The sequence below is a fragment of the Hevea brasiliensis genome, chromosome 14, assembly GCF_030052815.1.
Source record: "Hevea brasiliensis isolate MT/VB/25A 57/8 chromosome 14, ASM3005281v1, whole genome shotgun sequence".
NCBI classification, from domain to species: domain Eukaryota; kingdom Viridiplantae; phylum Streptophyta; class Magnoliopsida; order Malpighiales; family Euphorbiaceae; genus Hevea; species Hevea brasiliensis.
The window spans coordinates 31,259,755-31,271,875 of record NC_079506.1 but is presented as its reverse complement, the minus strand read 5'-3'; the positions used below and the strand labels follow the sequence as shown (position 1 = coordinate 31,271,875).

General features: G+C 34.3%; 2 protein-coding genes across 2 annotated transcripts; both read right to left on the bottom strand.

Annotated features, from left to right (window-relative positions):
* Nucleotides 1-5,263: 5,263 nt before the first annotated feature.
* LOC110668837 (alpha-amylase) lies at nt 5,264-10,429 on the bottom strand. The gene is made up of 4 exons (XM_021830225.2): nt 9,696-10,429; nt 9,472-9,601; nt 6,200-7,005; nt 5,264-5,796 (listed from the first exon to the last, which is right to left on the bottom strand). Exons 1-4 carry the CDS (start codon nt 9,780-9,782, stop codon nt 5,536-5,538), a joined length of 1,284 nt encoding a protein of 427 aa, XP_021685917.2. The 5' UTR covers nt 9,783-10,429; the 3' UTR covers nt 5,264-5,535.
* Nucleotides 10,430-10,578: 149 nt separating this feature from the next.
* On the bottom strand, nt 10,579-11,870 carry LOC110668842 (acetylglutamate kinase, chloroplastic). Its single transcript, XM_021830230.2, has one exon. The coding sequence runs from the start codon at nt 11,744-11,746 to the stop codon at nt 10,679-10,681; it is 1,068 nt and encodes a 355-aa protein (XP_021685922.1). The 5' UTR covers nt 11,747-11,870; the 3' UTR covers nt 10,579-10,678.
* Nucleotides 11,871-12,121: the final 251 nt, after the last annotated feature.

Genomic DNA, 12,121 nt, shown 5'->3' with positions numbered 1-12,121 from the left:
ATATTTAATTGAATCCATAATTTTTCTTTTTGGGTATCAGAATCCTAATATTTGTTTCCTAGTCTAATTGATATGTATAATTTATTTGTAGCATGTTTTATTATAGTTGTTAATATTGATTTGTGAATAAATTCATGTGGGTAAATATTTATATTCTTCCTAAAAATATTTTTTCTTCCTCTCTGCTAGGTTTTTGTTTCAGATGAGATCTGTATATATATATATATATATATATATATATATATATATATTTTTTTTTTTTTTTTTTTTTGAGTTATGGATCTATATATATATATATTTCTTATATTATGAATTTGCAAAAATATTGATTTATAAAAATAATAATAAAAAAATATTGATTTATAAAAAATATTGATTTAAGGAAAAAATAAACTTTTTCGCATTAAAATTCCCTTGAAATAAAAAGAAAAAAAAATATTTTCATGCAAATTGAATTATCCAAACACAAGAAAATAATTTTTTTTTTGGTATTTATAGAAAAGAGGGATTACGTTTTTAAGAGTAATCGCATAATTAGCTTACTAATGATCTGTGCAAAAATTTACATTTTTTTAATATATTAAATTTACTATCAAAATAATTTTAATTATAATATTTAAAAAATTATTTTTTCAACAATAATAATATCAAGCAAATCATAGGCGTGAAAGTTACGCTCCAATGAAAAAGTGACTGAAAAATAAAATTAACCACACTATTACCTTTAATACTGGTAATATTTAGAAAATAATAATAATAAAAAAATTACTTAGGCACTTCAATCAAATTGGTCTATCAAGCAAATCGGTTGTGAGAGAATAAAGTTGCAGGAGACTTTACACAATAAACCCTAAGAAAATAACTAGCGGTGGGTCTCGATTTTTTTTTTCCAGAATTAATATATAATAAAATATTATAAAAATATTTTGATAATTATATTCAACGAGATTTATAATATTTTAAAAATTATATTATTATTAATATTATGAAATATATCTCTCTAAATAATTAGATAATCATTTATCAATTCATCACACATGCAAATGAATTAAATTGTTACAAGCAAGGTAGAGTTCATGAACTGATTGCCAAATTTAAAGAATGGGTTAAAGAAGTTATTTAGAAAGGAAACGAATTTAAGCATGTAAGGAAACGAGTATTACTAATTAAATTTGTTAATGCTAATTCGAGGATAGGATTAAAAAAGATCCCTTTTTAATAGCTAGTTAAACAAATTTAATTCGAGATTAAAAATAACTTTTATTAATTTTAGTTTATTTTTAATTTTTAGTCCTATTTAGTCTATAAATTTTGACCAAAACTCTCTCATTTGATTGCACTTATCAATTTTTAATATTTAGTTATATTTTATTTCTTAATATTTAAATATTAATTTTATATTATATAATTAATTAAATAAAAATATCACGACCCAACCTATGAGTCAGACCGGCATTAGAACCTGGGCCAGCCTAAAGCCCCCGAGGCCCGTAGTAAGCCTAACTATTCCTTAACCCAACTCTAAGGCCCATTTGGGCCCAATTTCAAGAATTCAACAGGACAGAGTTCGGCTATAAAATGAACCTTTCAACGGAGAGGTTTTGACTCACCAGACCTGTAAAATACAATATATAATCAATTGGGGAGCTCAGCTCACCCTCCACATACTCAAATGTCATAAAAATAAATGGGAGCTCAGTTCCCTCATCCAGCCCAACACACATGCTTAAAATAATAAGTTTACAGGTCCAAATTGATAATTTATATTACAGACCCAATTCAAATAAATATTTCTAACACATGCAGAAATTCTAAGAGTTAATAGGTTTATACAAATATTAATAAACAACCTGCGAGGGAGAAAAGCAGGTTAACCTAAAAAATATCCTCATGTGGCCTGGAAAAATATTGAACAAGAGTGAGCGTTCGACTTAGAGAGTAAAATATTAATTTTAACCATAATCTCTATAACTATCTAAAACTAATGCACCATGTAGAGTGAAATACAATATCAGCAATAATTTCACATCATAACAGCAAAAAAGTAATTTGGAGCACTCACATACCCGATACTGTACATATATGGGAGCTGATCCCCTACACAGCTCTCTTAATCCAACCTGTGCCAGCGAAGAACTCAGCTCGGACTTCCACTTAAATAACCAAATCAAGGTCCCAGCGAAGATCTCAAGCCGTGTCTACCCGTCCTATTCATAGTCAACACCACATCACATGCACGCCAACGCACGCACACTGCTCCAAATTACCACAACAACATTCATGGCACTTTAACAATTGTGAATGCAATATAAAACGTGCCTAGAGTTTAACTACATAGATATATACATATAAGTGATGCATGGGCATACTTGAACATATAATAATAGTGAAATTACAATTAAAATTAATATTTTATTCACAGACTTGACAGCAATCACTGTTGCGGTTGGGCGGAGGAAGAAGGCTGTCCCGGCTCACCTGATAATTTTATTACAATCATTTAATAAATTTGACTCAGTACAAACTAAGAAAAAGACCAAATATGTCATAAGTCGTGCCGAAAATCCGGTAGAGTCTCCCCTATATCTAGGACCTACCCAACCTGCAAATGGGTTTAAAACACAGTTCTTTATCCACCAACCATACACCCACAACTCAATCATATCACACAGCCCCTCCTGGGCCCATCCAAACAGTCATCAATCACAATATGTAAAATTACAGTTTAGTCCTTATAATTGATCCTTTTTGCAAAAACTGCCCAAATAAGCTCTAAAAATTATAAAACTTTGCCCCGCGGTCCTTAGCAATATTACTAGGCTATTGCAAAAAGAATCATAATTTTCTGAGCTACCATGAATATTTTATGGATTTTTAATCCCATTTAAGTATTAGAAATTACAAAAAAGCAAGGTTCGGGTTTACCTATGCCAATTCTGACTCTGGGGACGCGCTTGGGACGTCTGACAATGGTGGGGTAGCCAAAATCTTAATCTAATTCGGAGACTTTTTCGACAGTCGGTCTGTTTGGCCGGAAATTCACAAACCCCGACAACTCTTGAATTTCGGCGAATTGAAGATACTTACACGAAGCTCACAATACGGGGGTTAGTACATAAATTTTACAGAATTTTCTAAACTCATTTAATGCTCGGAAAAATACTACGAAGTTTTGTGGGACCCACCAAAAAACGGTGTCGAAAAAATTTGAAATTTATATCACTGCGAAGTTCTCGACTAGTAGAGCGCTCTGGTACTCTCGATTTTCTCGTGGGATTCATGGTTTGCGAGAAATCTAGCCCAAAAGTCAAAATGAATTAAAACTTTCGGGACAAAAATTGGACAAACCGTTCAATGGATTTCGGTGTTCTTGGTGTCTATCGAAAGCTCTCGACGAGTAGATGGGTTTAGACACAAGACCCGGCCCAATTGGTGGCCGGATCGGCTGAATTTCGATCGGGAAGACAAAGCGTCACGCGCTGCGTGTCCCGTCGCTTCGCGTAACGTTTGCCGGCGTTCCAGGCGGCGCTCGGCGAGCTGGGGTGGCTGGGGAGGCGCGCTGGCTGGCTGGGGTGGTTGGAGAGGCGGCTGGCAAGTGAGGGGAGGTGGGAGGAGAGAGAAAACGGGAGAGAGAGAGAGAGAGGAAGGAGAACGCATGCGGGAAGAGAAGAAGAAGAAAAGGAGCAGGCCCGATTCGGCAGGTCCGATCTGGTTCGATTCGGCCAGTTCAATTCAAGATACAAAATTTTGAATTTTTACTTTGCCTTGGGACCAAAAACGAGGTCCAAAAATTTCGAAAAAATTCTAGAAAACTCAGAAAAATTTATAGACTCCGAATATATTTTTAATTTTGCTACATGGTTTTTAAATAAATTTTTAAAAATCATCAAAGTTTTATATTTTCGAGAAATCAAACCCGATTTCGAAAATTCAAAAAATTTCAAATAATTTCCTAAAATTTAAATAAAATAAAAATATTAATATTACTCATAAAATAATAAATTTAAAATTTTGGGGTGTTACAAAAAATATCAAAAATATTTTTTTTATTATTCAATATTATTAATTAAACTGAAAAATTTTAAAAAGATCATTTTTATATTTTCATATAATTAATTAAAACTAAAATTATTATAATTAATTTTAATTATTCAAATTAAAAAATTATAATTAAATAAAATTGAAAATATAAAAATATTATTTTTTATTTCCATATTATTAATTAATATTAAAAAAGTAAAATATAAAAAATTAACTAATTATAATTATTTAATTAACATTAAAAATAAATAATTAAGTAATTAACTTTAAAAAATAATTAACTAAGTAATTAACTTTGAAAATATTAAAATTTTTTTAAAAATAGTAGCTCACAAAGTGAGTAAGTTGTACATTCCTTAAATTTGGGTGAAATTAGATATAAATTAAAATTTATGGCTAAATCAGATCAAAAGTTTAAATGAGTTTAATTGGATGCCCCTGATAAATACAGGAGTAAAATGAACTTTATTCCAAAAATATTCCCATTGGTTTTTCTATTCATTATTTTTTAAAATACATTGTTTAATACTAAAATATTAATTCGAGAAAATTAACACTACTAGTTAATTCAATTCCAGTTTTTATTTTAGAAATAGGACATAAAACCTAAGTGTTGTTATTAAAATTGCTATCGAAAAAATTACAATTTTAAATATTCTAGTTAGAGAGCATTAAAAAGTAATTTAAAATTAAATTTAATAAATTTTAATTATAAGAATATTAAAATAATAAAATAATATTTTTAAACTATTTTTTTTAATAATATCTAAAATAATACTTTTATTTAAAAAAGTAATTTTAATTCTTTAAAAGCAATATCAAATAAACAGTAAATCTTTTCACTGATTAATAATTATAGCCAAATATTTTAATTTTAAATTATATATTTCAATCTTTACTATTGAAGCAATGTAGCCAAACATCAAAATTATAATTTTGAATTCATTTTGTTATCCACAACAAAATGCATTGGTTTAAATTATTTTTTTAACTTCTTTCTTATTAATAAAATTCAAATTTTCTGATTTAGCTATATTTACTTCCAATATTTAAGATTGGAATATACGGTCCAAAAGTAGAATGCAAAAGTTTGAACTAATTTATCGGTTGAATTCACTTGAATATTGAACAATAAACGGTAGGAAGAGTGCAGCACATAGCAAATGAGAAATATGGCTTGTAAGATATAAAATAAAGAAATTATTCTCAAAACAAGAAAGGATTCCCATATCAAAATGCTCTTCATTTTTGTGGACAAACAAATTCTTGCACTGAAAATAGCATCATTCTATTGCACCACCAATAAAACCTCCATTACAAACGACCATTGTATCCAATGCATACAATCTTCCAGCTTATATGCATAAACAATGTGTACAGATAGCAAATGGATTGAATCAGTGTTTCAATCCATTTTGGATTGTATCATGAAGGTTAAACCCAAATTCACACATTGTCATCAACTAATTGAACGAATGATTCACTTGTTATTAATTACCTTAGAACTTTTTTCTCCCACACACTGTAATCTTGTCCAGAAGCTGCAAGTTGGAATGTTGGAGGGACAAGGTCCCCAATATCAGACCTTGGTCCAATCTTGGCAATGATCTTCTCATCTACAACAGCCATGTAGAGATCGGCATCACTTGCTAGAATTTGCATAACACTGTTGGGTCTGATATGGTTCCTGGTTCTGACTGCAATAAGCTTTGAAATCTCTTCTTTCAGACCCCAGTCAAAAAAGTGATCATAGAACTGTTGCAAAAAAAAAAAAAAAAGATCATTACACTGCTCAGTTACAGCAATTTTAGTTCCCACCATGTGAAGTTACTGAAGAACAAATTCTAATAATAATTCCTCCTGCAAATTGATTTCAACTAATTTGATTAGTGGAAAAGTTCATGCTCTGGTCTGGATCTAATTAAATGGATGCAGTGCACCATAATGAAAAGACAAGCAAGCTACATTGTGAATGGAAAAAAAAAGGTTACTCCCAGGTATTCAAAATACCAGATTTTTTTTATTATTTTTTTATGCAATAGTATGAATTTTGGAACCTTCTAAGCAAACATACTGTCTTCTCAAGAAAGCCTGAATAATTTTATATTAGGATATCTACATAAAAGGAACAGAGTAAAGCCAGAAGTTGAGAAATTACTATTGATGGGATCCCTGGATGGGTGAGAATATAAGCATATCCCTGCATGATTTTATCTGATGGAAATGGCCAATGATTTTGTGTGGAACCTGTATCATGATTGTCAATGAAAGTGACACCATTCCCTGGCAACAAGCCAATCACTCCAGGAGGTCCTCCATTTGAGTCATTCAACCGCCACAGCTCACCTCCAACTGCTGTTTGGAGTATTCCTTTAGTTGTGAAGTCAAATGCCGTAACATCTCCACCAGCAGCTTGGATCCATTCCACAATGTCAAGCCGATGAGCATCCTGGTTGTATTCAGGCTTTCCATCATTTCCATAAGCAAGATCTTTCCATATTTCCCCCACTGCAAAACTTGGTTTGGTGTTTGCCATGTATATTTTAGTAAAACTTGGTGAATATCCTCTCGCAAAATCAAATCGCCACCCATCAAAACCAATTTCATTCTTTAGCCAATTCATCCAATCCGATAGCTCACTTTGTACCCGCAGGTTTATATGATCAATATCTGGAGCAGCATTGAAGTCAGCTCCAGTGTCAGGATTTCCTTTTCCATCAGAGTAAAGAGTGTCATCGCTGCAAATGAAAGATGGCCCCCAGTCAAGTCGATCATCTGGAGTCCCTCCTTCAAATATTGACCATATTCCTCTATCATCTTGCTTCTCTGCACATCTATGGTTTATAACTATGTCTGCTATGCACTGAATCCCCATTTTGTGCAAGGCCCTCACTAAAGCTTTTAGGTCATCTTGGTTTCCATACTGCGATGCATTGAGATCATAGAGCCTTCCAGGTAGATATCCTTAACAGAAGAGAAGATAAATAATATGGGAAGTTAAATTTACAATTTCGGTCCCACCACTAAAGAATCCAACAAATCATTGGAGGCTTCTATGAAGCCAACTGCAAAGAATGCTGGCTTACTTTCATATGCGAATTTTAAAATAGTTAAAAAGAAATTGTATGTTACCATGCATGTTTCCAGTTCAGAAATGTCGAACAAGGTTTATAAAAGAATGAACACACAAACTGTACTTTCAGAGTAGTTCAAGCAAGCCATTTTCAGATTAAATTATATCAGTCGTCACTTAAGTTGCCACTTAATTTCATTTCAGTAAGAAAACTATAATTTGTTAATTTTTGATAATTCACTTTAATTTATCTCAAATGGGCCTCTACATCAGCAATTTTAATCCCAAATGGCAAGCTAGAGCCATCATTTAGTCCTAATTGGCAACATGGAGCTTTCAGTAAGAAAAGCTGGATTTGTTAATTTTTCAACCCAAATTTATTTATATCTCAAATGTGGCCTCATGTCAACAATTTTAATCCCAATCAGCAAGCTAGACCCACTGTTTAATCCTAATTAGAAAACGTGGGGCTCATAAAGCAAAAGAAACAAAATCTCTCTCTCTCTCTCTGTCTCTCTCTCTCTCTCTCATTCATTTTTATATTCTTCTTTGCTCCTGCACTCTACCTGCCATTCTTATCTTCTTTTTCCTCCACAAACACTCCTTCAATCTTAGAATCTCTTTTTTCATCCTCTTCTTTAACGAGATTATTATTTTTGTAAGAGAAATTAGGAGTAAAACAAAATTTTGAAGTCATTTATCTATCAATGGAATCAGGAAATCTTAGAAAGGAAGATTTTCTCGGAGGTTGGAGCTGTCCAAGCAGAGCAAGTTGGATTCTGCTGCTATGATCCAGAAGGTTGTCAAGAGGTTGTCGGTGAGGAACATGAAGAAGATCACAGTGACTAGGAGTGAGGTTAATGAGACAGTGGTGAAGATTTTATTGAAAGAAACACGGAGTTGATTCATAGAGATTTAAACTCACGTTTGATTCAGAGATGCTCATGAGTTTTGAGGCTGAATTCCATGCGGGGCATATATTATGGAGTTAGGGTTTGCAAGAGGGCAGTGAGGAAGAAGGTGATTAGGTATCAGGAGATGATTGATGTAATTGTTACAGCAAGGTAGCGGATATGGCCACCAAGCCTGATTCTGTTGATCATGCAGTAGAGTAGAGTGAAAGTTTGGCCAAGAACAATAAAGAAAATCCCAATCAAAACCTAGATGCTGTAGACCCCTTAGAGTTTAGACTACAAGTGCTCCGAACTTTGCTTCAAATTCTCCCAGCCAATATGGCTATTACTCTTTTTGTCATGATGGTGCAATCATGTTTGGAAAAAAGAAAAAGAAGGATAATTTATTATTTAGTACCTGTATTTTATCATTATTAACATTTAGATCCTTATATTTTAAAAAATAGACCATTTCGTCCCTCAATTTTGCTTTTATTACACATTTGAATTCTTCTATCCATTCTGGCTGTTAGAATTTAAGATAAACTACTATTTAATCCTTAACTTTGCAATTATTTACAGTTTCATCCCTTAAATTTGCAATTATTTATAGTTTCTCTCCATCACTTTGTCTATCTCCCCCATTTCTGTCTCTTCCCCCATCTATCTCCCATTTATGTCTATTCCTTACCCTCTCTCCCTTGTTTCTCTCTCTCTCTCTCTCTCTCTTAACTATCTCTCTCCTTTTCTATCGCATCAGAGAGAGATAGAGATTGGGAGAGGGACAGAGAGAAATAGGGGAGAGACAGAAACAATGAGGGAGAGAGTGAAAATTTGGGGGGGGGAGGGAAGAGGAGGGGTTTGTGCAGAGAGAGAGAGAGAGAGAGAGAGAGAGAAGCTGTAAATAATTGCAAAATTGAAAGACAAAACTCTAAATAGTTGCAATATCCAGGGATTAAATAGTAATTTATATTATATGTAATGGCCAAAATGAACGTCAGGACCTAAATGAGCGATGTAAGCAAAACTGAATAACTAAATAGTCTATTCTCTACAATACACGAACTGAAATGTTTTAATAATAGTAAAACAAATGGACTAAATAGTAAATTACCCAAAAAAATGGCCATAAATATTGCAGTCTTGTTTCACTGGGATTTCAGAATCCCAATCATGTGTCACCTAGCTATACACACACACACACACACACACACACACACACACACACACACACCAAAACAACCAAAACACTATGCATTACCCATTATTTAAAACCCCGAGTGCAAGAATAAAATTTAACTTCCCTATTGATGACAGTTTATAATTGGGACAGTGATCATCCCAGTAGTCAAACAAAAATGCATACAATAGAAACTAACAATTTGAACAGTATGAAAAGATGATACATATATAGTAAAAATCAGCATTCAGCATATAAAAATGTTTATTTTGACAGAGGCTCACCTTCAGCTGAAACAGAATGAGAAGATGGAGGAAGCCAAACATGTGTAATGCCGGAACTAGCCAATTCAGGAATAGAGTTTCTTAAAAAGTTGTACCATCCACCTTTTTTCCATGATTCCCAATTGAACCCCTGCTCATCAATGCCAATAACTTTACATATTATATCCAACAATAAACCATGGAAGCAAACAGGGAAGATGCTAGTGTGTGCAAAACAAGCCTACCTGAAATAAAATCTGAGAAGAGGTTGCTTTTGTCCAGAGGGCAAGAGTCACGAGAAGAAAGGAAAGTGAAGCACCAATTACACCCATCAGCCTCTCTAGCTAGAATTTGAACTTTCGAGTTTTAATTGAGCATCTTGAATAGCAATCAAGGAAATCATTCTTATTAATACAACATTTTTGTTGACCAAAAGGCCTTCATCATGTTATTGAGAAAAGCTGACTTTGCATTATTCCTTTGATCCTTTCACATGGTGACTTAGACTTTTCTTTTTTGACTTCAAGGCTTCTAGATGCATATGGGTTCAATTCAAAGCTCTATGTAGATTGTTATTACAAGCACTAAAAGTAGTTATTGAGAACTTCAAAACTACTCAATCTTTGATTATGATTCTTTGAGCTCTCTCTCTACGGACCATAGCAACTCCATGTATTATAACATCCTTTATTTTCACAAGTCCACCACAGAATCCTGCTGCATTCTTTCCATCAACAGAAAGGATATCAGAGCAGACATGCCAATATTAAATAAACTCTGAAAAAATTTTATGTTCTAGGGTTCTCGCAAGGCAGTCAAAATCTGGTTTGCAGTCTCCACAATGACAAACTGCACTGCAGAAAACACAAGGAACACACCCAATACAATCCCGTTTCAGTAGCCTAAAGCTCACAGATTCTCTGAAATTAATACCCCAAACCCCTCCCATCCAATAAAAAACAGGTGCGATGTCAATAAATAAATAAAAGATGCCAAAATAATGCTGGTTCCTAGTTAGGAATAAATTCTCATGATATCATTGGATGACCATCAAATCAAAACCATCAAAACAACATAAACCACATCACCAATGGAAGAGTTTAACAATAATAGAGAATAATCAGTGAGTTTAACAATAATAGAGAATAATCAGTAATTCATTCATCTAAGTGAAAGTACATCCAATAACAACAATGAAGAGATTACAACAGAACTGAGTGACTACATTTTACCCAGTAATCATGGTTCCAATGCCTTCCTCTGACATAATTTCGTGAAGCAAAGAGTGCTGAACCCTTCCATCAATGATACTAGCAGTTCTCACACCTTGAGCAAGTGACCGTACACAACAATTGACCTTAGGAATCATTCCACCAGCAACCTTCTTTTCCGCTATCATCCTCTTCACTCCCTTTATATCAATCTCCTTCACCAAACTCTTTGGGTCATCTCGATTTTCCAGTATGCCCGCCACATCCGTCAACAGAATAAGCTTTTCAGCCCCCAAAGCAGCCGCCAATTCCCCAGCCACCGTGTCGGCATTGATATTGTATGATTGGCCAGACTCATCAGCCGCCACAGAGGCAATCACAGGGATGTGACCATTATCGACGAGGGGCTGGAGTATGGTGGAATCAACACGGGTGACTTCCCCGACAAAACCCAAGTGGGCAGAATTGGGGTTGGGTCGAGCCATGAGGAGGCGACCGTCCATACCGGAGAGCCCAACGGCAGTAGCACCAGCTTTGTTGATGAGAGAGACTAAGTCCTTGTTAACCTTACCCACCAAGACCATGGACACGATCTCCATGGTCTTAGCATCAGTGACGCGTACGCCCTCGTGGAAGAGAGGCTGGATGTTGAGGAGTTGGAGCCAGTGGTTGATCTCAGGCCCTCCTCCATGGACAAGAACAGGACGAAGGCCAACACAAGAAAGGAGGACGAGGTCACTGACCACCGAAGCCTTAAGCTCAGGAACCTTCATAGCAGCGCCGCCATACTTGACGACGATGGTTTTACCCCTGAATTTCTGGATGTAGGGAAGGGATTCCGACAGAATGTCCACACGGAAGCGATCGGGAGACTCCGACTGGGAGGTGGAGGTGGCTGTTTTGTGGGTGGTCGGCGACGATAAGGATGTTGCTTTGACACTGAGAGAGACCGTCTTGGGTGCAGAACGAGGCAAAAGGAAAGTGAGGTTGGAGGGATTGAGATTTCTGAGATTAGGAGATAGGAAAGAAGAGGAAAGACGGGAACTTGTAGACGATAGATTCAAGGGTCTGGACGCCGCCGCCATCTCCCACTTCGGTTGCTACTATGAATCTATCAGTACGCTGATAGATTCAAGGATCAGATGATGGGACCGGGGGTGAAGCATATCCTTTGTGGTGGCTTAGCGTAGCAACTGTTTCTAAAAATAAATAACTAAATGTTTTAAAAAAACTAAATAAATATGTTAATGAATTACAATTTTTAATTATTTTATATAAATTTAAAAATGCATATTATTAATAAATTTTATTTTAATAATATTAAAACTCCTTTTAAAATTTGAAATTTTTTTATAGAAATTCAAGAGTTATAGATAAAGAATTCCATATCAACCAAATAAGAGATAGAAAGTGGGACTAATTCTATCCAAACCAACACATTCGCCTCGTCAGAACAAGTT

What these genes read in the sequence shown, in the direction of transcription:
- LOC110668837 (XM_021830225.2), bottom strand. Translation starts at nt 9,782, where the DNA reads ATGGGTGTAATTGGTGCTTCACTTTCCTTTCTTCTCGTGACTCTTGCC. An exon ending in TCATTCTGTTTCAGCTGAAG is followed by an intron (nt 7,006 to 9,471) that starts GTGAGCCTCTGT and finishes TCTTCTGTTAAG; the next exon opens with GATATCTACCTGGAAGGCTC. An exon ending in ATCCAGGGATCCCATCAATA is followed by an intron (nt 5,797 to 6,199) that starts GTAATTTCTCAA and finishes TTTTTGCAACAG; the next exon opens with TTCTATGATCACTTTTTTGA.
- LOC110668842 (XM_021830230.2), bottom strand. Translation starts at nt 11,746, where the DNA reads ATGGCGGCGGCGTCCAGACCCTTGAATCTATCGTCTACAAGTTCCCGT.